This window comes from Vulpes lagopus, chromosome 4 (assembly GCF_018345385.1).
Source record: "Vulpes lagopus strain Blue_001 chromosome 4, ASM1834538v1, whole genome shotgun sequence".
NCBI lineage: Eukaryota > Metazoa > Chordata > Mammalia > Carnivora > Canidae > Vulpes > Vulpes lagopus.
Window position 1 is genome coordinate 112258727 of NC_054827.1, and position 26501 is coordinate 112285227.

General features: G+C 49.9%; 1 protein-coding gene across 1 annotated transcript; it reads right to left on the minus strand.

The window, feature by feature from the left end:
* On the minus strand, positions 1-26200 carry MFGE8 (milk fat globule EGF and factor V/VIII domain containing). Its single transcript, XM_041751911.1, has 10 exons — positions 26011-26200; positions 12808-12972; positions 10141-10266; positions 9661-9792; positions 7487-7668; positions 6913-7068; positions 6081-6225; positions 2072-2256; positions 911-1066; positions 1-779 (listed from the first exon to the last, which is right to left on the minus strand). The coding sequence occupies exons 2-10, from the start codon at positions 12878-12880 to the stop codon at positions 642-644; spliced, it is 1293 nt and encodes a 430-aa protein (XP_041607845.1). The 5' UTR covers positions 12881-12972; positions 26011-26200; the 3' UTR covers positions 1-641.
* Between the last annotated feature and the right edge of the window lie 301 nt (positions 26201-26501).

Sequence of the window (26501 nt, forward strand, 5' to 3'; positions counted from 1 at the left end):
TTCCAGGGAGTGATATAAATATATTTTGGAAGCTGCCTGTGTACTCTGGGGTAAAAAAAACCAGCACAGAGGGTGCCCCATGCCCACCCACCTCTACCCCTCTCTCCCCATAGCCTGCCCCCCCCCTCCCGCCTCCTGTCTCGTTTTAGGCCAAGGGTCAAGAGAGGTCCTCCAGGGAGATAAGGGGGAAGTGCTGGAGGCCAGGTGGCAGCGGCAGGAGTGGCAGCATCGTGTGGAGGGACAGGACACTGTTATCTCCAGCCTGGCGCCTCAGGGCCTTCTTCTGGGCTGTGGGAACGTAGGGTGTGGCAGAGAGTGTAGGGGAAACACAGGAGACTGGGACCAGGGATCTGGAGAGGTGCAGGTAACCCTCGCTCCCTATTTCGCCCTGTTCTGTCCATCCCGGACCACCTCAACTCCCACAGTGCCTAAGAAAATGGGATGGCAGGAGGGGTGGGTACCAGGGCCACGTGGGGGGGAGGGGAAAGAGGCGGGAAGGAGAGGTGGCTGAAACCCCTACCCCCGGTCGCCTACAATCAGGAGGTGGGGTGGAGGAGACAGCAGGCCAACAGAAGGCTAGGAGGACCAGGTAAGGGGCAGGTGCCCCACGGCCCTTCTGGGCACTCCGGCCAGGCCTACCACTAACAGCCCAGCAGTTCCACACGCATGGTGATACGGTTGTGCCAGGCTACGGGCAGGATGCGCACAAAACGAGCCAGGAAGGGCATCTCAAACATGTTCTTCTTGTGCGAATTATTGTCCAAGTTGCCAGGGAAGATCTGGAGGCAGAGGGGGTGTCAGGAGGACCCCAGAGCCAGCCCCCCACCCCACCCCTGCCCTCAGAGCCTCGGGCCAGACTCCAAGGGCACCCCTTGAGGGGTGACAGGAGGTCAGCCAGCCAGACGCTCACCTTGCCTTCGATCGCGCCCTGGTCCTTGTATTCGGTCCAGTTCGTGCTGTCATTACTGTAGGCTACCTTGTAGGCTGCCACATACTGGATGTGGCCAAAGTCTCGGGCCCCCTGGGTAACGATGCCAGTCACTTGCCTCTGGAAGCCCAGGTCCACCTACAGGAAAAAAGCAACCTCACTTTCTTTGTTGAGACCGTCTTCCAGTAAATGGGAAATGGCAGACATGCTGGGGCATAACTTCTAGTACTGGGAAAGCTACTTCATCTGGCACAACCTCCTCATCTGTAAGATGGACATAAATCACATCACCTGCTTTGTCAGACTCTGTTAGACACTTCACTGCAGTGACGCTAGACATCAGAGCCTGGGCCTTGGCCAACCCACAGCCATCCCCCACCCCACCCCCGGTATAATGGGAACAAGCAAAGGAAAGCCCGTGGATGGGTTCCTGAGGTGTCCTGCAGGGCTCTGCACAGCCTGGCATTAATCCTGCAGGAGTCCAGCTCCTCACAGAACCCGGCTCCACAGGTGAATGGCTCCCCTGGAGCCCAGAGAAAATCCTCCTGCCCCCAGTCCCTGAGTATCCGGGGAACCTGCCAGCTGCTCCTAGACAGGCAGGCAGTCCCCAGACACCAAGCTTGCACACCTGACGTGCTGCCAACCAGCAGGTGAGGCCCAAGCAAATCCTCACGCTGCCAGGGCTGTTTCCTCACCTATGAAATCAGCAGACATTCTGGTTTTGTGTGACTGTCATGTTGCCCCAATTTCATGAAATCCAAGAACTGTCCCTTGTGTCTCAGACACCAAGACCAGCAGAGAAGTCCTGGGGTGTGCGGCCCTACGGGCCATGGGCTAAGCCTTGTCACCCTGGGCAGCTGGTGGAGATGGCTGTACCGTTACACGCACGCACCTTCACCTGGGGCTCAGGGCCCTGTCTTGGTGGAAGCAGCCCTGCGTCCCCCCACCCTGCCCCTCTGGAGTTGCAGAGGGTGGGGAATCAGAAGAAGGTGGGGCATGTGGGAGGAAAAAAGAAACCAGGCTTTTGAGACACTCCCTCCTGGGGAACAGAAGCCCAGGCTGGGCGAAGGCCAAAGATCAGCAGCCCCATGCATCCCACCGACCCCAGCCGAGTGGGCCCCGCAGCCCTGCATCCAGACCCACCTGCAGCCACTCCGAGGCATCATTGGTCTGGGCAGTCCAGGCATTGAACTTGCCCTGCTTGTCCAGCCGTGCGTAGAAGGGATACCAGCTGAAGGCATTCAGGCCCCAGGTCCTGTAGATGCTGGATGCTGTGATCTGCTTGTCAGGGATGGTATTGTCCTTCATGCCCAGGGGTTCGGCACATCCTGCCAGCAAGGAGGTCTGTCATGGAGATCAGGACCCACAGCCTCCCCAGAAGCGTGTGCATGAGGTGACCATGGGGAGGGGCTGTGGACCCTGACCAGCCCCGAGCATCCTCCTGGACAGAGAAAAGCCACTTCCACCTTTTATTGCCAACTGTTCTGCTGTCCCTCCACCCACCTCACCGTCTAGTCTCGCACAGGCATGGCACCATGCCTTGCCGGGGCCAGCTGCCCTCAGTTCCCACCCCTACCCTGACTTGCCCTTCCCAGGTCACCCATCACTTTTCCCCTCTGCACGAGGCCAGACCCTGCCACCACCTCCTCCAAGCCCCTTCAAGGCCTGACTCATGAGAGACCTGCTCCAAGAAGCCTGCCCTGACTACCTCACTCAGGCAGGACTTGTGCCTCCACTGGACTCAGCGCTTCTCTCTCACTCCTGGGACAGCTACTGAGGCCCGTGATCATAGTTGGGAACATTAGCAGCAAGCATCCCACTGATCCAGTGCTCACTTCTCTCATCTAATCTACCACAAGAAACCTCAAAGCCCGTATCATTAACCCCATTCTACAGGTGAGAAAACAGGCTGAGACCTTAAGCCTGTGCCCAAGTCACACAAACACACACAAACTCCCAATCACCACACCAGGCTGTGACATCACCACCATCCATGCCCCCTCCCAGAACCATGGAGGCCTGCCTGGCGGTGGTGACCAGGTGATGAACGGGACAACAGTGCTGCCCTCCAGCAGGTAGAAGTCAGACAAGTCAGAACCCCCAGGGCTCAGGATGGATCCTGTCTCCTTGCCCAGCAGCCCCTCCCTCGGAGCCCTTCCCCCAGGGGGCCTTCACACTCAACACCGAACACGAACACGCAGGGTGCTGTCACAGCTGGGAAGCTGGCCCAGCTGTTCTGCCCTAGTCATCCCCACCTGCAGGTGGCCGCAACAGTTAGGGACCGGCAGGAGAAGAGGAGACTGCCAAGAGAACGATGGGTGTGTTTCACACCTCACAGAATCCTCACTGTGCTCGGTCCGTCCTTTTGGGGAGCTTGGGAGTCGGGGAAGCAGGCCCTGGAAGCCATGCCTCCATCTGGGAGCAGGCTGTAGTACACAGTGCTTTACATCACCAGCTCCCCAGACACTTGCACTCCTGCCACCAAAAGACATCTGCCTCCCAGGTGTGATGTCTGCTAATCATACCACCTCCTGGTGCTGGTGATGCACCAGGTAATCCCCAGGCTCCTCCCACAAAGCAAGGCCACTGGGCTGTGAGGCCCGGGGCAGCTTTGCAGAGGATGCCCTGTTGGCGTCATGCTCAAGGTGGACCCTCCTGCAGATCCACTGCTTCCCCACAGCTTGTGCCTCCTCACTTCTGGGCCTCCTGGGGAAGTCAGACAGCCTTCCAGGGGAAATGCAGTTGGGAGGGGCCCTGAGCCAAGGGCCAGGACTCTGCTATACTGCTTGCTGTGTGACCCTGGGAAGCACCCCTGGAGTAGTGCTTCTCATTGAGCAACCAAGGATTTTGTTAAAAGGTAGGTTCTGTTTCCAAAGTCCGGGGCGGGGGGGGGGGGGGCTGGAGCCCACATTGCTACAAGCTCCTAGGTGGTGCTCATACTACTGGGTCCACAGAGCTCACTTTGAGTCGAGGGCTGTAATCCACCCAACCCAGTGAGTCTAACACCCTGATCCAAGCCACCTTACCTTCCCATAGACTCCCTTCACCCATGATGGTCCTTTGCCCTCATTCTCCCACACAGCCCAAGGGATCCCTTCTAGACACACTCCAATCATGTCCTATTAGCACTCCCCCTACCCCTGCATCGCTGCCCCCTCTTCTGAGGATAAACACCTGAATCCTTAAACTGAATCATATAGCCCAACTCATCCACCCAGCTCCATCTACCTCTCCAGCCTTACCACCCAGCAAGCTGCTCCTCATTCTCTAGGCTCCAGCCCCAATGGCCTGCCTTCTATCCTTCAATGTGCCCCAGGGCCTTTGCACTTGCCAGCTCCACACTTGCCTAGAATGCTCTTTCCAAGTTCTTCATGTGGTTCATTTTGTCACTCAAGCCTCCACCAAAAGCCATCATCCCAATGGGAGAGTCCTCATACCTAGACGTCAGCGCCACACATGTACACAGATGTACACACACATGCCTATACATGTACACACCAATACTCTCATCAGCCCACTGGGATGCTGACTAGGGAAAGGAAGAGATCCAGACCTCAAGGAAAGCAGACAGGACAGCTTCCACAGCTTGCCAGGCTCGGCCTCTCTTGACCTAGGAGGGAGCCGGCTAGGATAGGACCATGCAGACAACTTTTAATAGCCAAACGCTGCCCAGCCCCTAGACCTGCCCTGTACCAAGAGCCTAAATTTCCTTTTAGCAGAAAGCAGTCTTTAACTCTCCATTTAATCGATAAGGCTCAAAAGGCAATGACCCTGGGAGAGGGAATGCAAGGACTTAAATTCATACTTTAAAAGGACAGGTCTTGGGTAAGACAAGAAAGGTTGAGAGTGCAGCGCTGCCTAGCGAGCCCTGCAGTTCCAACAGTGGCCAGCAGGTGGCACCATGGCCGAAAAAAGGGAAAACCCAGCCCTGTGAGAGCTTAGGCTGAGACAAGCTGCTTTCAAGCCAACACTCCTCCCAACCCCCCACCCTCGGCTCCCGCTGCACCCCCCCCCCCCCCCCCCCAGCAGCCTGACCTGACACGCAGCCTGACCGGCAGCCTGACCTGTCTAGTGATGACTTCTTCCTGGCTCATCAGAAACCTGTCCCCTACTGGCGACCCCCTGCCCCATCCCTCCATGTGGGGCTCTCTCTGGAAAAGGCAGCAGAAAAGCACCACCTCTGGTGCACCTGGGTGGCCCAGTCAGTTGGGCATCTGCCTTCCCCTCAGGTCGTGATCCCCAGGGCCTGGGATGGAACCCCGCCTCCAGCTCCCTGCTCAGCGGGGAGCCTGCTTCTCCCTCTGCCTCTCCCCCTGCTTGTGCGCTCTCTCTCTCAAATAAATGGATAAGATCTTTAAAAAAGGAAAGAAGGAAGAAAAGAAAGGAAGAAAGGAAGAAAGGAAGAAAAGAAAGAAAGAAAGAAAGAAAGAAAGAAAGAAAGAAAGAAAGAAAGAAAGAAAGAAGAAAGAAAGAAAGAAAGAAAGAAAGAAAGAAAGAAAGAAAGAAAGAAAGAAAAAGAAAAGAAAGAACTAAAAGAGAAGAGCACCAGCCCAGCTCTAGGACTCTAGGAAGTCCCCACATTTCTCTTGAATGGTGAGTTACAGGAGGTACAGGAGGGTGGAGGCATAGTAGTAGGTGGGTGGGTGTCAAAAGCCCAGGGATCAAGTTTTAATACATACCAGCCTATGTGCCCTTGATAAATTTTTTATCAGGGCCTCACTTTCTGTATTCGTTCACTCGTTCATTAAATGTTTATTGAACATCTACAGTCCAGGCACTGTTCTAGGTACTGGGGGACTATAGCCGTGAACAAAACAAACTCCCTGCCCTCAGGGAGCTGACATCTGCAAACCAGAATGCTACAAGTTCTAGAAGCTCAAGGAACCAATCAGAATAATGGAAAATTCTTTGGAAGCTGAAGGGATGTGTTTTTCTTTTTTTTCCTCCTCTCACCACCTCGAATGCCAACAGTTGGCAGGCAGCAAACACAGAGGGGAGCATGCTGAGAGCCAAGTGATCCCTCCACTGTGCATCTCCAGGATGAGCCCAGCCCCCCCCCCCCCCCTTTGCTCCTGTCCTACCCAGCTCAGACAAACGAGGGCAGGGAAGCCCATTATGTAGCATTGACCACAGCCCCCAGCCCCGTACTCACCATTCAACTCACAGCCAAGGAGCTCAAAGCGGAGGGTACAGCCCCGGTGGCAGATGATGGGCACCAGTCTCACATACTGCACTTCAAGAGGGAAGTCAAACAGGTTGGCCTTCACACCATTGTTGTCCATGTTACCAACAAACATCTAGGAGGAAAGCAGATTGGAGGAATGGGCTGGTGTGGACAGTCCACCTTCATGGGGTGGCCTCACCTCCCTCTTCAGGCCTGAGAAGCAGAGGCAGGGCTCAGCCAGGCCAGCAGGGGGTCAGTTCTTCCTCTGGCCACTCACACCCCTCAACACAGATTCCCCTACTCACACCTTTCTTGGTCATCATGGGGCCTAGGCATAATAAACCCCTGTCTTCCACACAGGACCACCTATCATCTATAGGGTGCCCTCTGCAAATTAGGAAAATTTTCACTCCTTTCTCAAGACATTTTATTATAATTTCCCAAATGACAGAAGTACACAAACCCATGATGCCTGCCATTGTGAACAACACTTGCTTAGTAATGATATCCGTGAGCAGTATATAACCTGCACAACTGTACATGGTAGCCCTGAAGGCTCAGAATGGATCCCACCTCCAGCACTACAGCTACCCTCAACAGGTCACTGAACCTTCTGAGTCTCACTATTCTCCTCTATAAAGTAGGAGATATCACTCATAACCACAGAACATGGGCATAATGTGGGATTCCCTATTTGTGGGATCCAAGAGGCAACTGACAACCTACCACATGGCTCATCATTCAGCATACCCTCACTCCATCGGGAGCCCTTACTGGGGCCCCAGAGGGTGTAGCCCCAGTCCCTCTTTAGAGTCCTCACCTTGTCTCCTGTCCCCTCTGCATTCTGAATAAACTGGAACTTGCGTCCATTGACGCTATAGGCCACCTTGAAAGTCTTCAGGTACTCAGCACTGCCTGCACGGCTGGCGCCCTGTGTCATCACACCTGTCACCCGCATCTTCCGCATCAGGTTTACCTAAACCACAGACAGGGAGGGCAGTACCCTTATCCCCTGGGTTCTTACACTCCCTCCACCCTACCCCTCACCCAGAAAGGGAATGACCCAAGTAGGACAGAGAAGGGGGTATTCCTCATCAGGGTGTCTCAGAGGTTTGGGCCTAGTGCTCAGGCAGGCACAAAAAGTGGGACAAGGACCCCAGAGGCTTCATCCAGTGCAAACAACCCCTCCACAGCCTGGGATCCACTCCCCCTCCCCTACCCACTCCAAGGCCTTCCTCCTGCAAGCCTGCCCTCCACTTACAGGTCCCTCACCTGTGGGAACCCACCCACCCTGCTACCTGGACCTCAGTGATGAACCCCCACAGACAGGCAGAGTGGCCTTACCTTGCCCCCTTCCCATCACTCTGCCCATCCCCGAGCCATTCCTTCCATACCTGGATCCAGGGGTTCTTATCATAGTTGCTGGCTGTCCAAGCATTGACAATGCCCGTGCGGTGCAGACGAGCCAGCTCCGGGGCCCAGCGCTGTAAACCCATGAAGCCCAAGTGCACAGAAGAGGCAGAGATCTGTGAGTCGGCAATGGAGCCCGTCTCCATGCCCAGCGGCATGGCACAGGCTGCAGAGGGGAGGGGAAAAGGGAGAAGGGGCCGTCAGGTGGCCCCTAGAGGACCATAAAATAACAGTGTGGCCTCTGCCGAAGATCCAGAGCAGACCACGAAAGGACTCTCAGGGCCCAAGATAAGGTGCATGGTGAGGAAGAGAGGGGCAGACAGTCATGGGGTGCCTAGAAGGCTCAGTCAGTGAAGCGTCTGCCTTCCGCTCAGGTCATGATCCTGGAGTCCTAGGACCAAGCCCCAGGGCAGGCTCCCTGCTCAGTGGAAAGTCTGCTTCTGTTTATCCCTCTCCCTCTGCTCCTCCCCCCTACTTTAGCTGGAGCTCCCTTGCTCTCTTGCTCTCTCTTTCTCTCAGATAAATAAAATCTTAAAGAAAAAAAAAAAGCAAATTTGCCTAGACTTTTCTACAATCCCACTGGCAGGACTTTTCTGGGTGTGGTATGAATGCCATTCTGTTTTCTCTCGGACTGTTTGCCCCTTCCAACTGTTGGTCCTAACCCAGCCATCTGCAGGGCTGCCCCTGGCCAAGGGGGCTGTCCCCTTCACCATTATCCCAGGGATGTGGCCCTAGGGGGCTGGGCCCCTTTCATGCCCCAGAGACCCCCCCAGCAGAGAAGCCAGAGGCAGATCTACTCCTGCTGTAACAGCCCAGGTTCATGCTGAGCTCCAGGATAGGACACTCACAGGGAGAGTGTAGCCACGGAGCCAAGATCAGAACTGGCAGGGGCTCAGCCGGGATTTGCAATCAGGTCCTCATACCTCACAGGTCCACATCCTTTGGGTCTGTGGGGTCCTTGTGGGCTCCAAGGAAACTCACCGCCTAACAAGGAGGGGCTGCAGAGGTCCCTCTGGGGGCTCCCCGCCTTTGTGGCTGCCTCCTGCCTCCTGTCCCAGGAGCTGCCATATCCAACCCGGGACAAACCCCAGGCCGCCAAGCAGGAGGCAAGGTGGCAAATCCCAATTCAGGCATACCCATGGTTACCTTGGCTCCCAGCATGGTAATTAGTGGACACCTGGCCCCACCCAGGGCTGTCTGCCTTAGAGACCCCCCAACTACAGACACACACACACATTCCTCCACCCAGGATCGCAAACGACATTGGCCTCAGCCCAGAGCCCAGGGGACAGGCCCTCGGGGCCACCTCCTCTGAGGTGAAGGCCATCAGAGGCCCCTTGCCTGCCCTCCCCTGGACTCCAGCACCCCCCCTTCTGCAGATCAGCAGACCTCAGACAGCATCCTCACAGCTGCCTAAAGGGGAACCCACCTGCGCCTCCCAACAAGATGCTCAGTGTCAGACCCACTAGACGCAAGAAACTGGACACCCTTCAAAATGTGGACTCGCCCTCCTGCAGCAGGCGGGGAGGAGTCCTTGTTTGGTGGGAGAGGCTCCAGCTAGGCCCAAAGGGAGGACAGTGTGGACAGCCACCGCCAGCATCCGAGGCTGGGCACCCACCCAGGGCCATTCTGTGGCTGAGTGGATCACCAAGCAGGGCAGGCGGGTCAGCCCCTCTGCACACGCCGGGCCTCTGACCACCTGACCGTGAGGGGACGGCCCAGCCTGCCCAGGCCTCTCCCTCCTCCCTGAGCTCTGCGATGAGGCCATAGCCTGGGCCAGGAACTGTAGACTCCAAGTCCCAGGCCTAACCTATGGACCTCCTGAGCCCTAAGATTAAGAATGTGTTTGTTTTTCCCTCTTGGTAGAAAACTCTCGAGACTTAACCCTGATGCTGTGTGTCTGGTTCATGGTGACCCAGGCGGCAATACTCCCATGACCTCTGGGGTCACTACCACCCTTCGCCTCCCTGCTGCGACATCAGGCCTGGCCCATTGTCTGAGGACAGAGGCCAAGCAGGAATTAATCCAGGACAGCAGCACTAACTGAGGCTCTGTCTTAGCCTCAATTGACTAGCCCCTGCTGCAGAGAAGGAGGCCAGCCCGTTGCCTGGGCTGCTCAGGACCTCCCTGAGAAGAGCAGTCACCCCCGGATACTCACTGATCTCACAGTGAGTGCCTGTGTAGCCATGAGGACACTGGCAGACATACTGGGTGAAGACATCCCCTCTGTGCAGGTCATCGATCACCTGGCATTCGGCATCATTGTGGCAGGGGTTGGGAAAACAAGGGCCTAGGGATGGAGAGGCAGGTGAGGGGGGCCAGGGATCAGGGAGGAGCTGGGGCCAGAGCCAGGCGGCAGCAGATGCCCAAGGGGACCCTCTGCGCAAACTCAGCCCAGGGCCCACCTCCCCCCACCATCTCCTCCCTCTCTCCTCTGCCTGCGGGGAGCCTGGGCCAGCCTGGCACCAAGGAGGGTCATGTGGAGGTGAAATCAGTCCCCAGGAGGGAAACACCCGGCTTTCCAAGCAGCACGGGGAGTTTCCAGGGAAATGCTGGCTGACCGTGGGAGAAGTGCCGGGGACTAGGGCTGCAGGTGTGAGCCGGTCATGGGGCAGGAGGCAGGGCCCAGTACACATACCTTTCTCAGTCTCATTGCAGATCAGGCCTGTGAAGCCTTGGGGGCAGAGGCAGTAGAAGGGAGTGTTGTCCTGGCCCAACAAGCAGGTCCCACCATTCAGGCACTGGCTAGAGTCACAGAAGTCACCTGCAATGTCACCAGCTCCGACTCAAGAATAGCAAATCATTCATTCAGTAAAGACTGGGGGCCGGGAGAGACGCTACCATGTGCATGCTGGGTCACTGAGCTGGGGAAACCAGGTATGGTCCAAGCCTAAAAAGCCATTGGAAAAAGTGGGACAGTCCCTGGATGATGAAGAGGTGTCCCGAGTTCTGCCAGAAGCCTACACACGAAGGCCCACTGGAGGTATGGTTCGCACCGCAGTTGGAAGTTTCGAGGAAGGGACATGTGAGCTAGGTCTAAGAGATGGACTATGCCAGAATGGGGAGCAGGGAAAGAATGTTCTACAGAAAAGCAAGAGCTCAAGGGCTTGGTAAGCTGACGAACAGGAAAACAGAGGAAAAGGTAGGTAGGGGCCAGACCCGCAGGGACCTTAGGAAGGAATGACGACGAGCTCAGACTTTCTGTCCTGTAAACCAGGAGCTCTTAACCTTCCTTCAGCTGCCCACCAATATCCACCAGGGGAAAAAAAAAATCAGAGATTGTCAATTGTGTGGTAGGAGTGGGGAAGGCATTTCCCGTTCCGGGATGGAGAATATGGAGAAAAGGCCATCTGCAGAGATGTGGATGGGCTCCCCTGGGGCAGGGAGGTGTCCCGGGGCTACAGCGAAGATCCCTCCAGAGCCCAGGAGGGATGAGACAGGAGTGGGGCGGTGAGAAGCTGCCACGGGCCTCCTGGTGAGAGAGGAAAGTCAGGTGAAGCTGTGAGGAGGAAAGCAGACTTCTGAAGCACTGTAGAGGTCAGAGGAGGGCCGCAGAGGACCACACTGCTTCAAGCTGCAGCCCTGGGTGACAGCAGTGAGCCCTGAGTGTAGCACACCCAGTCCCCCAGGCGGGAGGGGCTTCTGCTAACTGACCTCAGCACCTCAGAAGGGCTTAGCCCATCATTTGGGGTAAGACACAAGAAATTGCTTTTCCTCCCCTGCACAGAGTCATGTCATCCCAGGCTGGAGGTGGGGATAGGGGGAGCAGCTCCTGAAATCCCAAAGCCCCAGAGTGCCGGGCCCAGGGCCCAGCTCGGGAGGAGACAGAGGGAGCAGGGAACACCGTTAATGAGCGCTGGAACCCTCAGAGCTCCGCCTGGGCCACGCCTGGGAGCTTAAGGCGGCTCCCAATGAGCTATTAGTCATTGGCTTTAAATAGCAGGTTAATCCCCTCCCCTGACCTGGCAGACTGTGGGCACTGCCACAGACAGACTCTTGGGAATGGCCAGAGTCCTGGGATCCCGTCCCAACAAAATCCAACTCCTCTTATCCCCAACCAACCACAGCCCTCTCTCCATTCTGCTCTAGGGCTAAGCAGTCCACTGGGGAAAAAGGAAAGTGAAAGGTAGCCCCCATTCCACAGGTCTCAGGCTGACTCACCTGCGCACCGCAGCCATGGTGCTTCCCCTTTCCTGGAAAAGCCAGATCTCCTTCTACAAAACCACCTTCAGGGCCTCAGTGTCCTGCCTTTTGGGAGATTTCCCCAGGAACAGGTTGTGGGGACAGAGAGGAGTGGAAAGGGACTTCGGAGACCCAGCTGCCTCTCTGGGTCGCTGGACAGTCACCTGCCGGGAGTCCCCAAGGGTGCGGGAGCTTGGAGGTCCTAAGGTCTGGCTCCAGGCCTGGGGGGTGACACTGTCACAGGAGGGCAGCACCAGGGCTCACCTTGATATTCCCCCCCCACACACACACACACACCCCGCTTTCTTTGAGAAAGCGATAAAGGGGGTGCCTGCAGTGCACCAACCACGGGCACCTCTTCCCAGCCCTGGAGGCAACCGCGTGGGCCCCACGGGGAAGAAATGGGGCATCCCTGGGACCGGCCTGCCGGAGGCCCAGCTGTGTGCGGGAGGCCTCCTAGGCGGGGGAGGAGGAGCGAGGAAGATACAGCAGCACACCAAGGCCGCGGGGGGCGGGGGGGGCGGAAGCCAGCAGCCCAAGGAGGCAGCCCTCTCCAAGTCCCTCCACAGGCCCGGGGTCCCCCTCCTGGAGCCCATCTAGAGGCCGTCCCTTCCTCCGCCACCCCGGCCCTGGCTTATCCCCGCAGGCACCTACACTCGGGGATGCAAAACTCAGAATGAGCACAGCAGCCGCCAGAGCTTGGGAGAGCTGCCGGAGAAAGCTGGCCGGACGGGACCTCTCAGTACGAGAGTCCTTAGAAACTTCCAGGTGGAAGACGCGCGAGAGGCGGGCACAGCCTCATTTTACAGATGGGAAAAGAGAGGCCCGACACAGCAGATTCCTTTGTTAAGTGTAAGCCGCCTCCCGGGGGGCCGCGGGGCTGTCCCCCGCCGCCCGAGTCCCCGCCTCCCGCGCTGGCCCGGCCGCCCGGGCGCAGGCAGCGCGGGAGGGGCCGAGCGCATCCCCGCGCCCGTCCGGGGGGCGGCGGGAGAAGCGGCCCCTCCGCACCGCCGGGCTCGCGGCTCCAGCTGGTAAACTGTGGCGGTGGAGGGAGGCGCGGCGGCGGACTTCCGAGCGGCGCGCGGAGGAGGGGCGAGGCCGCGGGGCGGCGCGATCCACTCACCCGAGGCGGCGAGGAGTCCCGAGGCGCAGAGCAGCGCGCCGCAGAGCGCGGCCAGCAGGCGGGGGCCGAGCATGCCGTGCGGAGCGGGCGCGGGCGCGGGCGCGGGCGCGGAGCGGGCGCGGAGCGGGCGCTCGGGCCGTGCGCGCGGGGCTCTCCCTCCGGCTCCTGCACGGGGATAAATCAGGCAGCGCGGCACCGCCCCCGGCCCGCGCGCTCCGCCCCGGCCCTCGGGAGGCGGCCCCGGGGCGGGGCTCCGCGGCCCGCGGGGGAAGAGGGGGCGCCCAGGGGTCCGCGCCGCCGGCCGCCCGCCCGCCCCGGGCCACGCCCCTCGGCCTGCGGGGCGCTGGGGCCAGGCGCCCGGTCCTGAGCCGACCCGACAGGCTTGGGCTGGGGGGGGGGGGGGGCGGAGCTGCTTGGTGTTTCGGGTTTGTTTTTTGTTTTTTGTTTTTTTTTTCAGACTTCAGAAAAGATGCTTCGCCCTCAGCCGTCAGGGGGAAAATGCAAATTAAAAGTACAGCGAGGGCCGGGTTTCACCTATCAGATTGGCAACTGTCGAATTATTAGCACACTTGTTAATGGGAGGCTGTGGGGAGCAGGCCAGAGCATGCCATTGTTGGGGGGAGTGTAAATTGGTTCACTTTCTAGAGAGAGCTACTTGGTAATACCTATCCAAGTGGCCAATGCCGAGGCCCTAAGACCTAGCAACCCCACTCACAGGATTCCTGCCGTCCAAATTCACTGTGTAAAATGGCATACATACAGAGATGTCCTAGCATATCATAGCATGTCTTTGAAATGATAAACTAAAAAGGGAATTGGCAAACTTTTTCTATAAAGGGTCAGATAGAAAAATATCTTAGGGTAAGCAGGCTATACGGTCTCCAGGGCAAACTATTCATCTCTGCCCGTGTAGCGGGGAAAGCAGCTATACACAGTCTCCCAGGAAATGAGCATGGTGGTTGCCTAAGGGGAAGGAGACCAGGGGGCCTGGATAGGGAGAGGTTTGCTGGTCACATTGACCTTTATCTAAATGACTCTTTTGTATCATAAGGAAATATTACCCATATACAAATGAATAATTTTAATGATAGTATTGCAATCAGATTAGCCAAAAAAGAAAAAAAAAAAAAACAAATGAGACACCTCCCCTCCCATCTATTTTGAGTACTAGGTTAAGACTGGAGTCAGACTTAACTACTGGCAGGAGGCTCTTAAAACTGTTCAGAAAGAGGGGGAGGGGGGTCCTAGGATGGAGTCCTGCATCAGGCTCCCCACAGGGAACCTGCTTCTCCTTCTGCCTATGTCTCTGCCTCTCTCTGTATGTCTCTCATGAATAAATAAAATCTTAAAAAAAAAAAAAAAAGCCGTTCGAAAGGGAAAAAAATCCCACAGATGATCAAGCCAATAGCCACAGAAAAACCGTTTGACAAAATCCATCACCCCTTCATCAACAAACTTGGAATAAGAGGGAGCTTCCTCACCTAATAGAGTATCTATGAAAAACCCACAACTAGTATCATACTTAACGATGAAAGGCTAAATGTTTCCCCTAAGATCAGAAATAAGACAAGGATGTCTGCTCTCACCCCTTCTATTCAACACCGCTGTGGAGGTTCTAGCCAGGCTGGAAAGAAAGAAGTAACACTATCTTAAACTTTATTCACAAATGACATGATCTTATATATAGAAAACCCCAGAGAATACACACACACACACACACACACACACACACCTATTAAAGCTAATAAACAAGTTCAGTAAGGTTGCAAGATTAATATACAAAAAGCATTTGTATTTCTTACACTAGAATTTAATATACAAAAATGTAATTAAGAAAAATTTCTTTTTTAAGAAAATAATTTCTTAGTAATTGTAAGTTTTTAAAAATAATTTATAAGATCATAAAAAGAATAAAATACTTAGGCATCAATTTAACGTGCAAGACTTATATACTGAACACTACAAAACATCACTGAAAGAAACTAAAGACCTAAATAAATGGAAAGTCATCCTTGTTCATCGGTTGGAAGACTTCTCTTGTTAAGATGACAATCTCTCCCCAAATTGATATACAAGTTCAACATGATCCCTATAAAAATTTTAGCTGTCCTTTTGCAGAAATTCACAAACTGATCCTAGAACTAATAAGGAAATGGATGGAACCCAGAATAGCTAAAGCAATATTGTAGGGAAAAAAAAGTTGGAAGAATTAAACTTCCCAATTTCAAAACAGACTACAGAGCTACAGTAATCAAGACTGTGTGGTACTGGGATAAAGATAGATATATAAATCAATGGAATAGAATTAAGAATACAAAAGTAAATCCATACATCTATGTCAATTGATTTTCAACAAAAGTGCCAAGACAAGTCATTTGGAAAAGAGCAATTTTTTTTCAACAAATTGTGCAAGAAAGACTGAAGAACCACAAAAGAATAAAGCTGGACTCCCAAATCACACTTCATATAAAAATTAACTCCAAATAGATCAAAGACCTAAATAAATATAAGAACTCAAACTATTAAACCTTTTGAAAGAGAGCAGATGTAAATCATCATGACTCTGGATTAGGCAAAGGTTTCTTAGACGTGACGCCAAACACACCAACAACCAAAGGAAAGAATAGATTAATTGAACTGCAAAATTTAAAACTTTTACATGTCCAAGGACACTATCAAAAAGGCAAGAAGACAATCCACAAAATGAGAAGCAACATTTGCAGATCACATGTCCAATAAGGGTCTAACATCAAGAATATTAGAATATTAATAGCTCATAACAGCAAAGGACAACCCAATTTTAAAATGGGTAAATAATTTGAATAGATATTTCTCCAAAGAAGATATACAAACAGCCAATAAGCCCACAAAAAGATGCTTAACATTAGTAGTCATCAGGAAAATGAAAATCAGAATCAAAACCACATGAGCTACCACTTCACACACCCACTAGGGTGACTATAATAAAAAAAATCATAACAAGTGTTAGGATATAGAGAAATTGGTACCTTCACACATTACGATGGGATTTTAAAATGGTGCAGACACTGAAAACCAGTTTGGCAGTTCCTCAAAAGGTTAAGCAGAGAGTTATCATATGACCCAACAATTCTATTCCTAGATATATGCCCAAGAAAACTGAAAACATATGTTTATACAAAATCTGACACATGAATGCTGATAACAGCATGAATAGCTCCCAACTGGGAACCACCCAAATGTCCATTAGCTGATGGATGGATAAACCAAGCAGTATATCCATGTAGTGGACTATTATTCAGCCATAAAAATAAATGAAGTACTAATATTTGCTGCAACATTGCTGAACCTTGAAAACATGATGCTCAGTGAAAGAAGCCAGACACAAAAGGCCATGGTTCCACTTATATGAAATGTCCTAGGCAGGGACATCGGCGTGGCTCAGCAGTTGCATCTGCCTTTGGCTCAGGGCATGATCCCAGGGTCCAGGGATCGAGTCCCGCATCAGGCTCCTTGCAGGGAGCCTGCTTCTCCCTCTGCCTATGTCTCTGCCCCTCTCTCTGTGTCTCTCATGAGTAAATAAATAATATCTTTAAAAAAATGTTCTAGGCATATCTATAAAGACAGTAAGTTGATGAGTGGCTGCCAGGGGCTGGGGTGAGGGCAGAATGAGAAGTTATAGCTCGTGGGAGCCAGACTTCTTCTAAGGGTGATGGAACCATCCTGAAATTTAATAGTGATAGCGATTGTATAACTTTGTGAGTATTACTAAAAACCACAGAACTTCGCATTCTAAAAGGATGGATTTTGTTGTGTGAATTACATCTCAATAAAAAAGGAATACAACTCTTCAGAAATCTGTCTCAGATGACAGAGAGAGGTAGGAGCATCGTGTCCCTGCTGGTTAATGCCACTTGCTCAGGTAGAATAAAAGGTCCTGTTCATCCTCACCAGTTGCCTGGCACAAAGGCACAGTTACTCAGTTAGGTCACATTCAATCATGAAGTCACTCAACAAGCATTTATTGAGCAGTAACTGCGGTGAGCATTAGCTGGAAACCCTCACTACACATCGGTGCCACTTGGGAATATTTTTATGGAAATACAGATGACCAGGATGCATTCCAAAGCAAATAAATCTCAATCCCTGTGGAGCCCAGGAATGAGTATTTTTTAAAAGCTCCCCAGATGAGGCTAATGTGAAACTTATAAGAGAATCACTGACTAGAATCACTGAGGAAAAAGACAAAAGACCTAGGCCTTGGGACCAGGAGCTGACTGGGTGAAGGAAAGATAGAGAAGGAGGGGATTTTCTTGTAGTCCACGTAAAAGCTTCAGATTTTTGTTCATATAAATGACAAGAAACCAGGTATACTTTTATTTTTTAATCACGCCTCTACACCATCAGAGAACATATTTTGTCTTCCAGAAACTTAACAATTAAGTCCATTAAATTGGCAAAAATCGAAGCTGATAGGGTTATGGGAAAATATACATTTACACCTACTTGGTGGTACTACAAGTTGATTCAGTGTCTAAATCACAGTCTGACTTTTTGTAGCAAGACCTACAAAACTACAAAACTTGTAGCAAGACCTAAAAGACCTACAAAACCTGGTATTCTGCTTTGGGCGAATTCACTGAAAGGAAATTACCCAAATAAAAAAGTAATGTACAAAGATGCACATGGTACTACTATTTATGGTTCTGAAAAATTGATAACAGTCCAAAGTGCCCAGAGGTGAAAAGCTACACAAACGTGCTAAGACACAGCACAGTATAGTTTTAACAAGTGAAAAGGATGTGTAAGTTTGTAGGTGAAAGAACGTGCCTTGACAAAGCAGGAGGCCTGTCCATAGCCTCCGTACTCACCAAAAACATACCTAGGTCAAAACTACCTCACACAGAGATATGTATCTAAGTACAAACAACAATCGAAAGACAACGGAGTCACAAATGATAAAAAATGTTTGATCCCACGATTCCCCTCATATGAGATATCTAAAGTAGTCAAATTCATAGAGGAGCGCCGGGCTGGCTCTGTTGGAGGAGCACACAACTCTTCATCTCAGGGTTGTAGGTCGAGGCCCACGTTGGATGTGCAGATACTTTAAAATATAATCTTTAAAAAAAATAAGAGATTCAAATTTATAGGAAGAAAAAGTGGACTCATGGTTGCCAGGCGCTGGGGGAATGGGGGAAAAGGAAAGCTGATCTTTAAAAGGAAAGCATGCAGAGTTTCAGTTCTGCAAGATGAAATTGTTCTGGAGATTCTACTTCACCACAGCACAAACATAATTAACCCCACCAAACTGTATACTTAAAGATGATTTAGATGATAAATCATATATGTGCTTTTTTACAACAAAAAAAAATTAATTTAGAAGAGAAAGAGAGAATAGGGTGCCTGACTGGCTTAGTCGGTAGAGCATGTGACTCTTGATCTTTGTTGGGGGATAGAGTTTACTAAATAAATAAATAAAATTTATTTTTATTTAAGATTTTATTTATTTATTCATAGAGACACAGAGAGAGAGAGGGGGGCAGAGGGAGAAGCAGACTCCATGCAGGGAGCCCAATGTGGGACTCGATCCAGGGTCCCCAGGTCAAACCCTGGGCTGTAGGCGGCGCTAAACCACTGCACCACCAGGGCTGCCCAAATAAGTAAAATTTAAAAAGAGAGTCAATTAGGGACACCTGGGTGGCTCAGTGGTTGAGCATTTGCCTTTGGCTCAGGGTGTGATCCTGGGGTCCTGGGATCCAGTCCTGCAACAGGCTCCCCACAGGGATCCTGCTTCTCCCTCTGCCTGTGTCTCTGCCTCTCTGTGTCTCTCATGAATAAATAAATAAAATCCTTAAAAAATAAAATAAAATAAAATAAAATAAAAGAGAGAGAGAATTAAATTATTATTTTATCCTACTACTAACAGTGAGCCAAGCACCATTCCTGGCACAAAGGGAAAAGCTATCCACTTGGACCTTATATAGGTAAGATAAAAATATCATTAATATAATGTTACATGTAAAGTACATTTCAGTTTATTTTTTTAAGTTTATTTATTTAAGTCATCTCGACACTAAAGGTGGGGCTTGAACTCACGACCCTGAGATCAAGAGTCACACACTCTCTGGGATGCCTGGGTGGCTCAGTGGTTGAGCATCTGCCTTTGGCTCAGGGTGTGATCCTGGGGTCCTGGAATTGAGTCCCACATCGGGCTCCCTGCAGGGAGCCTGCTCCTCCCTCTGCCTATGTGTCTGCCTCTCTATATATATCTCTCATGAATAAATAAATAAAATCTTTATTAAAAAAAAGTTACATGCTCTCCTGACTGAACCAACCAGGTTCCCCAATTATACCTCAATTTAAAAAAAGAAAAGGAGAGGTGCCTCAGTGGCTCAGTTGGTTAAGTGTCTGCCTTCAGCTCAGGTCATGATCCCAGGGTCCTGGGATGGAGTCCCACATGGGGTTCCCTGCTCAGCAGGGAGTCTACTTCTCTCTCTCCCTCTACCTGCCGCTCCCCCTGCTTGGGCTCTCTCTCCCTCTCTCTGTGCCAAATAAATAAATAAAATCTTTTTAAAGAAGGAAAGAAAGAAAGAAAAAAAAATAAAGAAGGAAAGAAAGAGAGAAAGAAGAAAGAGAGAAAAAAAGAAAGAAAGAAAGAAGAGAAAGAAGAAAGAAAAAGAAAGAAAGAAAAAAGAAAAAGAAGGTATTAGAGTGCTAACAAGTGATACAAAGACAACAGGAGAGGATCGCGTGACATAACACGGAGGAGAGAAGGGAGACCAGTTTAGGTAGGTGACTAGCAAAGTCTTCTCTGCAAAGGTAATACTCACACTGAGACCAGAGCAGTAAAAAGCCAGCCTTACAAGGATCTGAGGAGGCAAAAGTTCTGAGAAAGAAAGAGAACCCAGACCTCAGAAACTGAGCAACACCAACAAAGTCCACTAAGTTTCAACAAAGGGGCTGTGCAATATACGTGAAGAAAAGGGAGTCTTTGCAACAGATAATGCTAGAATAACTGGATGTCCCTATGCCAAAAATAAAGTCAAAAACAAACTTCACACCTTGTACAAAATTTAACTCGAAATGGATCATAGGTCTAACTGTAAAACACAAAAATATAAAACTTCTAGAAGAAACAGAAGAAAATCTGCATGATCTTTGGTTTGGGATCAGTTTTACATACAATACCAAAAGCAGGATCCTCAAGAGAAAAATCAATATAAATTGGACTTTATAAAAAATAGAGGGTGTGCTCTGTGAAAGATATCACTAAGAGAATGAACAGACAAGTCACAAACCAATAGAAAATATTTACTAATCACATATCTAATAAAGAACATGTATACAGAATAAATAAATCTTAAAACTCAAAAATAAAAACACACGCAACCCACTTTTTTAAATGGACAAAAGATCTAAATGGGGAAAAAAAAAGACCTATGCCTGGCAAATAAGCATATGAAGAGATGCTCAATATAATTTTCCATTAAGGAAATAAAAGTGCTAATAAATGGGCACCTGGGTGGCTCAGTGGTTGAGCATCTGCCTTTGGGTCAGGATATGATCCCGGGCTCTGGGATCAAGTCCCTATGAGGAGCCTGCTTCTCCCTCTGCCTATGTCTCTGCTTCTTTCTGTGTATCTCTCATGAATACATAAATAAATATTTTTTACAAATTGCTAACAACTATTAAATATCACAGCCTACCTATTGGGATGGCTAAAATCCAGAAAACTCGACTACACCAATGGTGACAGCAATGCAGAGCGACAGGAACGCTCATTCATTGCTCGTGGGGAATGCACAACGGTATAGCCACTTTGGAAGACAGTCTGGCAGTTTCTTATAAAGTTAAACGTAGACTTACCATATGACCCCGAAGTAATCACACTCCTAGGTAATTTACTAAGCAAATCAAAACTTAGGTTAACACAAAAATCTGTTTCCTTAAAACAAATGTGTACCACAGCTTTGTTCCTCGTCATCAAAAACTGGAAGCCACCACGTCATCTTTTCATAGGTGAACCAATAAACTATGAAACCCTCATACAATGGGATACTGTTCTGTGATAAAAGAACTGAGCTATTGACACACAACAACATGGATAAACCTTAAATGCACCTTGCTAGGTTAGATAACACAGATCAAAATGCCTACATGTTGTATGATTATATTCATGTGACATTCTGGGCCAGAAAACCAGATGAGTGGTTGACAACAAGGGCTTGGGGAACGGAAAGAGGTTGACTGCAGAGGGGAGACATGGGGTGATTTTGGTGATGGGACCATCCTGTAGGATCCTGGGATGGTAAATACAGAATGCTAAGCAACTGCCAAATGCATGGAACTTAACAGCCTAAAGATTGAGCTTTAACATACACACACTCAAAAAAATCACCCAGAATGTTGGAAGACTTCAGACTGTGGTAGAAGAATCTAAATGTATTGCAAATGTATGACAAAAATTTACTGTAAGTAGTTGCAGGGGGTGGGGGCGGGGATGGGTGTGCAGAGGAATTGACCTAAATAACTTTGGGAAATAGCATTTTAACTAGAAACCATAGGGCTAAAGAGAAAAGGAACTGTACATAACCACTGACTCCCTGGGGCAGTCCAGTTGTTCCTCACAGGGATATGGGTTAACAATTCTGACATTGCTTGTGCCCATCTGGGCTGAGACAAGGAAGTGGCTGGTGAATGGGAGTAGTCAGGATTCTCACTGCTGGATAGGGAAGTTCTAGGGCGGCAAAGGAGGGAGGCTGGAACAAAGCAGATGGTGCTGGGTTTATCACAGACATCACTGTGCATTCCTGCTTAACTTCATTTAGAAATGGATGACATGTACAGAAATAATTATAGATATGAGTATAGGCACCCACAGATTAGAATGCATGCGCATATTTCCTGGCTCTGCCTGCTGACAAGGACTAGAAGCAGCAACAGCGCAGGGCTCAGACCTTGGTCTGTATTACATGTTTCCAATGAAAGAAATCGGGGTTCCTTAGAGAAATGGCCAATTCTAGGGTTAGAGCAAAGAGAACACAAAATGAGCCTGGGGCATCCAGAAAATGTTTTAACGAACAAAAGGATGAAGGCATGTGAAACATAAAAAAACTAAGCTAAAAGAGTTCCCAGGGACACCTGGGTGGCTCAGTGGTTGAGCATCTGCCTTTGGCTCAGGTCATCATCCCGGGGTCCTGGGATTGAGTCCAGCATAGGGCTCCCTGCAGAGAGCCTGCTTCTCCCTCTGCCTGTGTCTCTGCCTCTCTCTGTGTGTCTCGAATGAATGAATGAATGAATAATCTTTTTTAAAATTTAATAAATAAAATAAAAGAGTTCCCACTCACCAGAATGGGAAAGGTAAGCAATAAAATAAATAATGTGTTATTGGAATAATACCCAAAATGTAAAATAAATATCCACGAGTCCATAGCAGTACAGATGAATGAATGATTGAATCCAGAAGAAATGCAAATAATTTATGTAGCTACTCCCTCCTCCAGCAAGAAGAGCTTACTGGCCCTCCCCACACTTTGAGCCTGGACTATGCTCGGTGAATCGTTTCCAAAAAGTAAAGCAAGGGATGGATGGAAAGAGAAGTAGCTTTTCAGTGGAATGATGTTTCAGAAAATGTCTTTTCCCAGGTGGTCAAGATGAACAGAATCAGTGATAAGTCCCTCTGGATAGCATTGCCCAAAATGATATAAGAAGTGTACTTCGCCTCTCTAGTCTTCGTCCCAAGAGCCCATAACCCCAGTCCAACCATTAGAAAAACAGCAGACAAACCCAAGTTGCACGGGCATTCTACAGAACCCTAGGGGTGCCTGGGTGGCTCAGTTGGTTAAGTGTCTGCCTTTGGCTCAGGTCATGATCCGGTTCTGGGATGGAGCCCTGCATCAGGCTCCCTGCTCAGTGGGGAGCCTGTTTCTCCCTCTCCCTCTGCCACTCCCTCTGCTTGTGCTCTCTCACTCTCACTCTCTCAAACAATAAAAAAAAAAATCTTAAAAAACAAACAAACCCTAGGCCAATCCTCCACAAAACTATCAAGGCAAGTGTGAGAAATTGTCCCAGACCAAAGGAAACAAAAAGACATGATGATAAGTGTCTGTGGCATTCTGGATGCCATCCTGGAATAGAAGGACATTAATGGAAAAGTTAATGTGAAACCCAAATAAAATATGGAGGCTAGTTCTTGATAATGGGCCAATGTTGGTGGCTTAGTTATGACAAATGTGCCATGATAAGGTAAGGTGTTGACGATGGGGGAAACTGGGTAAAGAACTGATAGGGACTCCCCAACTGTCTTTGCAAATTTTTTTATAAATATGAAAGTATTCTAAAATTTAAATATTTTTGAGAAAGGCACAAGCCTAGCTGATCAGCCAAGAGCACAAGGGCCAACATATCAGCACCGACAAAGGGTGAAGGGAGTGGATGGAACCCAGAGTCAGACCAGAGCCCTGGCAGGGCCTTGTCAACCTGCATTTGAATCCTGGTTTGGCCTTATGCCAAGTGGGTGATCTTGGGCAAGTCCTCTGCTTTCAAATTTGTATGTTGAAACCTAATGCCCAGCATGATGGTGATAGGAGGTGGGGCTTTGGGAGGCGCCTCGGTCAGGAGAGTGGATCCTCATGAATGGGATTAGTTCTTTCATAAAAGAGGCCAGAGAGCTCTTTTGCCCCTTCCAGCACATTACAGGCTCATGGAGAAGGCATCATCCACGAATCTGAAAGCAGGCCTCTGCTAGACACCAAATCTGCTGGTGTCTCAATCTTGGACTTCCCAGCCTCAAGAACTGTGTGCAGTAAATATCCATTGTTTATAAACTATCCAGTCTCTGGTACTTTGTTATAGCAGCAGAATGGGCTTAGACATTCTTCAATCTCTCTGAGCCTCTGTTTTTCTCATCTGTAAAATGGAGCAATAATAATGCTTTCCGGGCAGCCCGGGTGGCCCAGCGGTTTAGCACTGCCTTCAGCCCAGGGCGTGATCCTGGAGACCCGGGATCGAGTCCCATGTCAGACTCCCTGCATGGAGCCTGCTTCTCCCTCTGCCTGTGTCTCTGCCTCTCTCTCTCTCTCTCTCTCTCTCTCTCTCTCTCTGTCTCTCATGAATAAATAAATAAAATCTTATAATAATAATAATAATAATAATAATGCTTTCCTAATGGTTTCCAGTTTGAGGCTGATATGAACATCTTTGTACATGTCTATAGGTGAACATGGGCACACATAACAGTTAGATATTTATCTAGGAATTGCTAAATCATAAGGCAAGGCATGCACATACTCAGCTGTAGTAGATCCTCCAAACTGTGTCCCAACATGGCTATACCCCTTCAACAGATTTCATGTATTTACTTTTGCACATAGACTAAAATCCACACTCTTCACCACTCAGAAAGTGGAATGTTGAGGAAAAGAAGCCAAACACAAAAGAGTACATGTTCTGTAATTATGTATATCCAAAGACAAAACTAACCAATGGCTTAGAAGTTGGAACGAGTGGTTACTCTTGCCAGAGGGCTAGGGACTGAGGGCCTCCTAGGGGCTGGAGATGTTCTGTTTCTCGCCCTGGTGGCTAGCTACATAGGTGTGTTCACTATGCGAAAATGCACCAAGGTGTGTGTTTTGAATATACATTGCATTTTAGGAAAAGCTTACATTAAAGAAAATTCTACTGAAGGACTTTAGGAAGAAGAGTGCCTTTATTTTTAAAGGTTGGGCTGCTTTGTGGAGAATGGGTTACAGAGAAGCAAGAGAGAGACGCAGAGACCAGCTAGGAGGCTAAGGCAGTGGTCCAGGGGAGGGACAGTGGGCGTTTGGAGCTGGGGGATGGTGAGTGACAGGGGGAGTTGGAAAGGATAAATCCTGGAAGTATTTCGGAAGTAGAGCTGACAGGACAGCTGGACAGGATGTGTGGAGTTAGGCAAGAGAGCAGTCAAGGATGATACCCAGGCTCTGGCCTGAGCAACCAAGTGGATGGTAGTGACTTTTATCAAAACAAATTGCCTGTCACTCATGTATCTTATCCACACTGGGGAGGCTTCTTATCTCCAGGCCTGGGCACAGTGCTCAGCAATAGGAAATGAAGCACCCCTAAAATATTTATGGAATGAATGACAAGACTATCCCCTTTGGAAAGAACAAGATCCAGGGCATGGAGGTGACAGCAAAGCAGATCATATACGAGAGAGATGTGTAAGTCGCAGGAACAACAAGGACAGAATAGGGAATACGGTGAATGATATTGTAATGATGTTTTGTAGTGACACAGATGGGGACTGTCCTTGGGGCGAGCACAGCATAGTGTAGTGAAAAGCAGACTCACCGTGTTGTATACCTGAAACTAATGTAACATTGAGTGTCAACTATACTCAAATAAAAATATTTTTTTTAAAGAGAGAGAGAAGGAAGTGCTCCCCAGGGATGGCAGCTATGTATTCAATAGAAGATGGACTCCCCTTCTTGGTGGTGGGCTCCCTGTGCTGGAAGAGACTGAGGCAAAGAGCCTGTGTCAGAAAGACAGTGCAGAAGCAAGACAGTGAGGACAGGTGACCTCAAAGGTCTACATCACCTCCAGGCTGCTGGTTTGTGATTACCTGTCAGCAATGCCCAATGCCATCCGAGTGCACGGAGTCAAGGGGTGCCTCGGTTGGCTCCCTCCCCCTCTGCTTTCCAGCATTGGTGACATCACTTGGGCTTGAGCAGAGCCACGCGGTGGGCCCACCCTCACACCCTCCAAGAGCACACCCTCTTTCCCAAACCAGATGCTCTGAACACACATCATGATCTGTGAGCAAACATCCCGGCCCAGGACCAAACAACCCCCTTTTGTTTCCAAGCCAGAGACCAAGGGCCAGGGGCCAGGGCTGGCGAATAAATATGCTTTCAGTTGAAAAAAACGTTAAAGTGTTTTCTCACTGAAACTGAAGGCATTGGCCAGATTCTGAGGTTCCTTTATGTGATTTTCCATACTTTGGCTGCGGCTTCAATGGACCGCTGTCCTCATGAGTTTCTCTGGTGACTCCCTCCACCCTGGCAAACTTCTCTTCCTCTGAACACCTGAAGCCCCGACACTCAGAATCAGCCAAGATCTATTCATAGGGGAGCCTGAGATGTGTCCTCACCGGGATCGTCTGCTCCTGAGACAGGCAGCCGGGTGTCAGGCCGAAAGAATCAGACTGGGCACCTGGATTCAAGCTCCAGCTTTGCATCTTACCTGGTGATCTTTACCAAGCAGCTGCTCAGGCACATTTATTTTCTTCCTGTAAAGCTCGTCTCCTTTCCTCCTTTCTAGGAGATCAGTGACATGAGGGAGAATTGATTCCTGAGTCCAGAGAAGTCCTAGGGGTCTTCACCTGCTAGGGAACTTGTCTACATCTGGGTTGGGTTTTGGTCTGCAGAGTCGAAAGGATGTGGAAGAAATGCCTTAGAAAGATCTATTTGTATGGGGCCCTGCTCAAAGCCTTTCTATGCAGGCCAGCTGGACATCTGGACAACCCATCTCATGAATGAGACCGGATTGAGGCCATTTCCGGAAGAACATCAAGTTCTTCCCTGGAAATTGTTAGAAAAACAAAATTAACCCCAGTAAACTTGAAGATCGAATGGGCTTTATTAAATAATTCGTGAATTGGGCAGCATCACCTCTAGCAAGCAGAAAGGAGCTCTGTCAAGCTATAGAAAAGGTAAGATTTTTTTTTAAAGCAC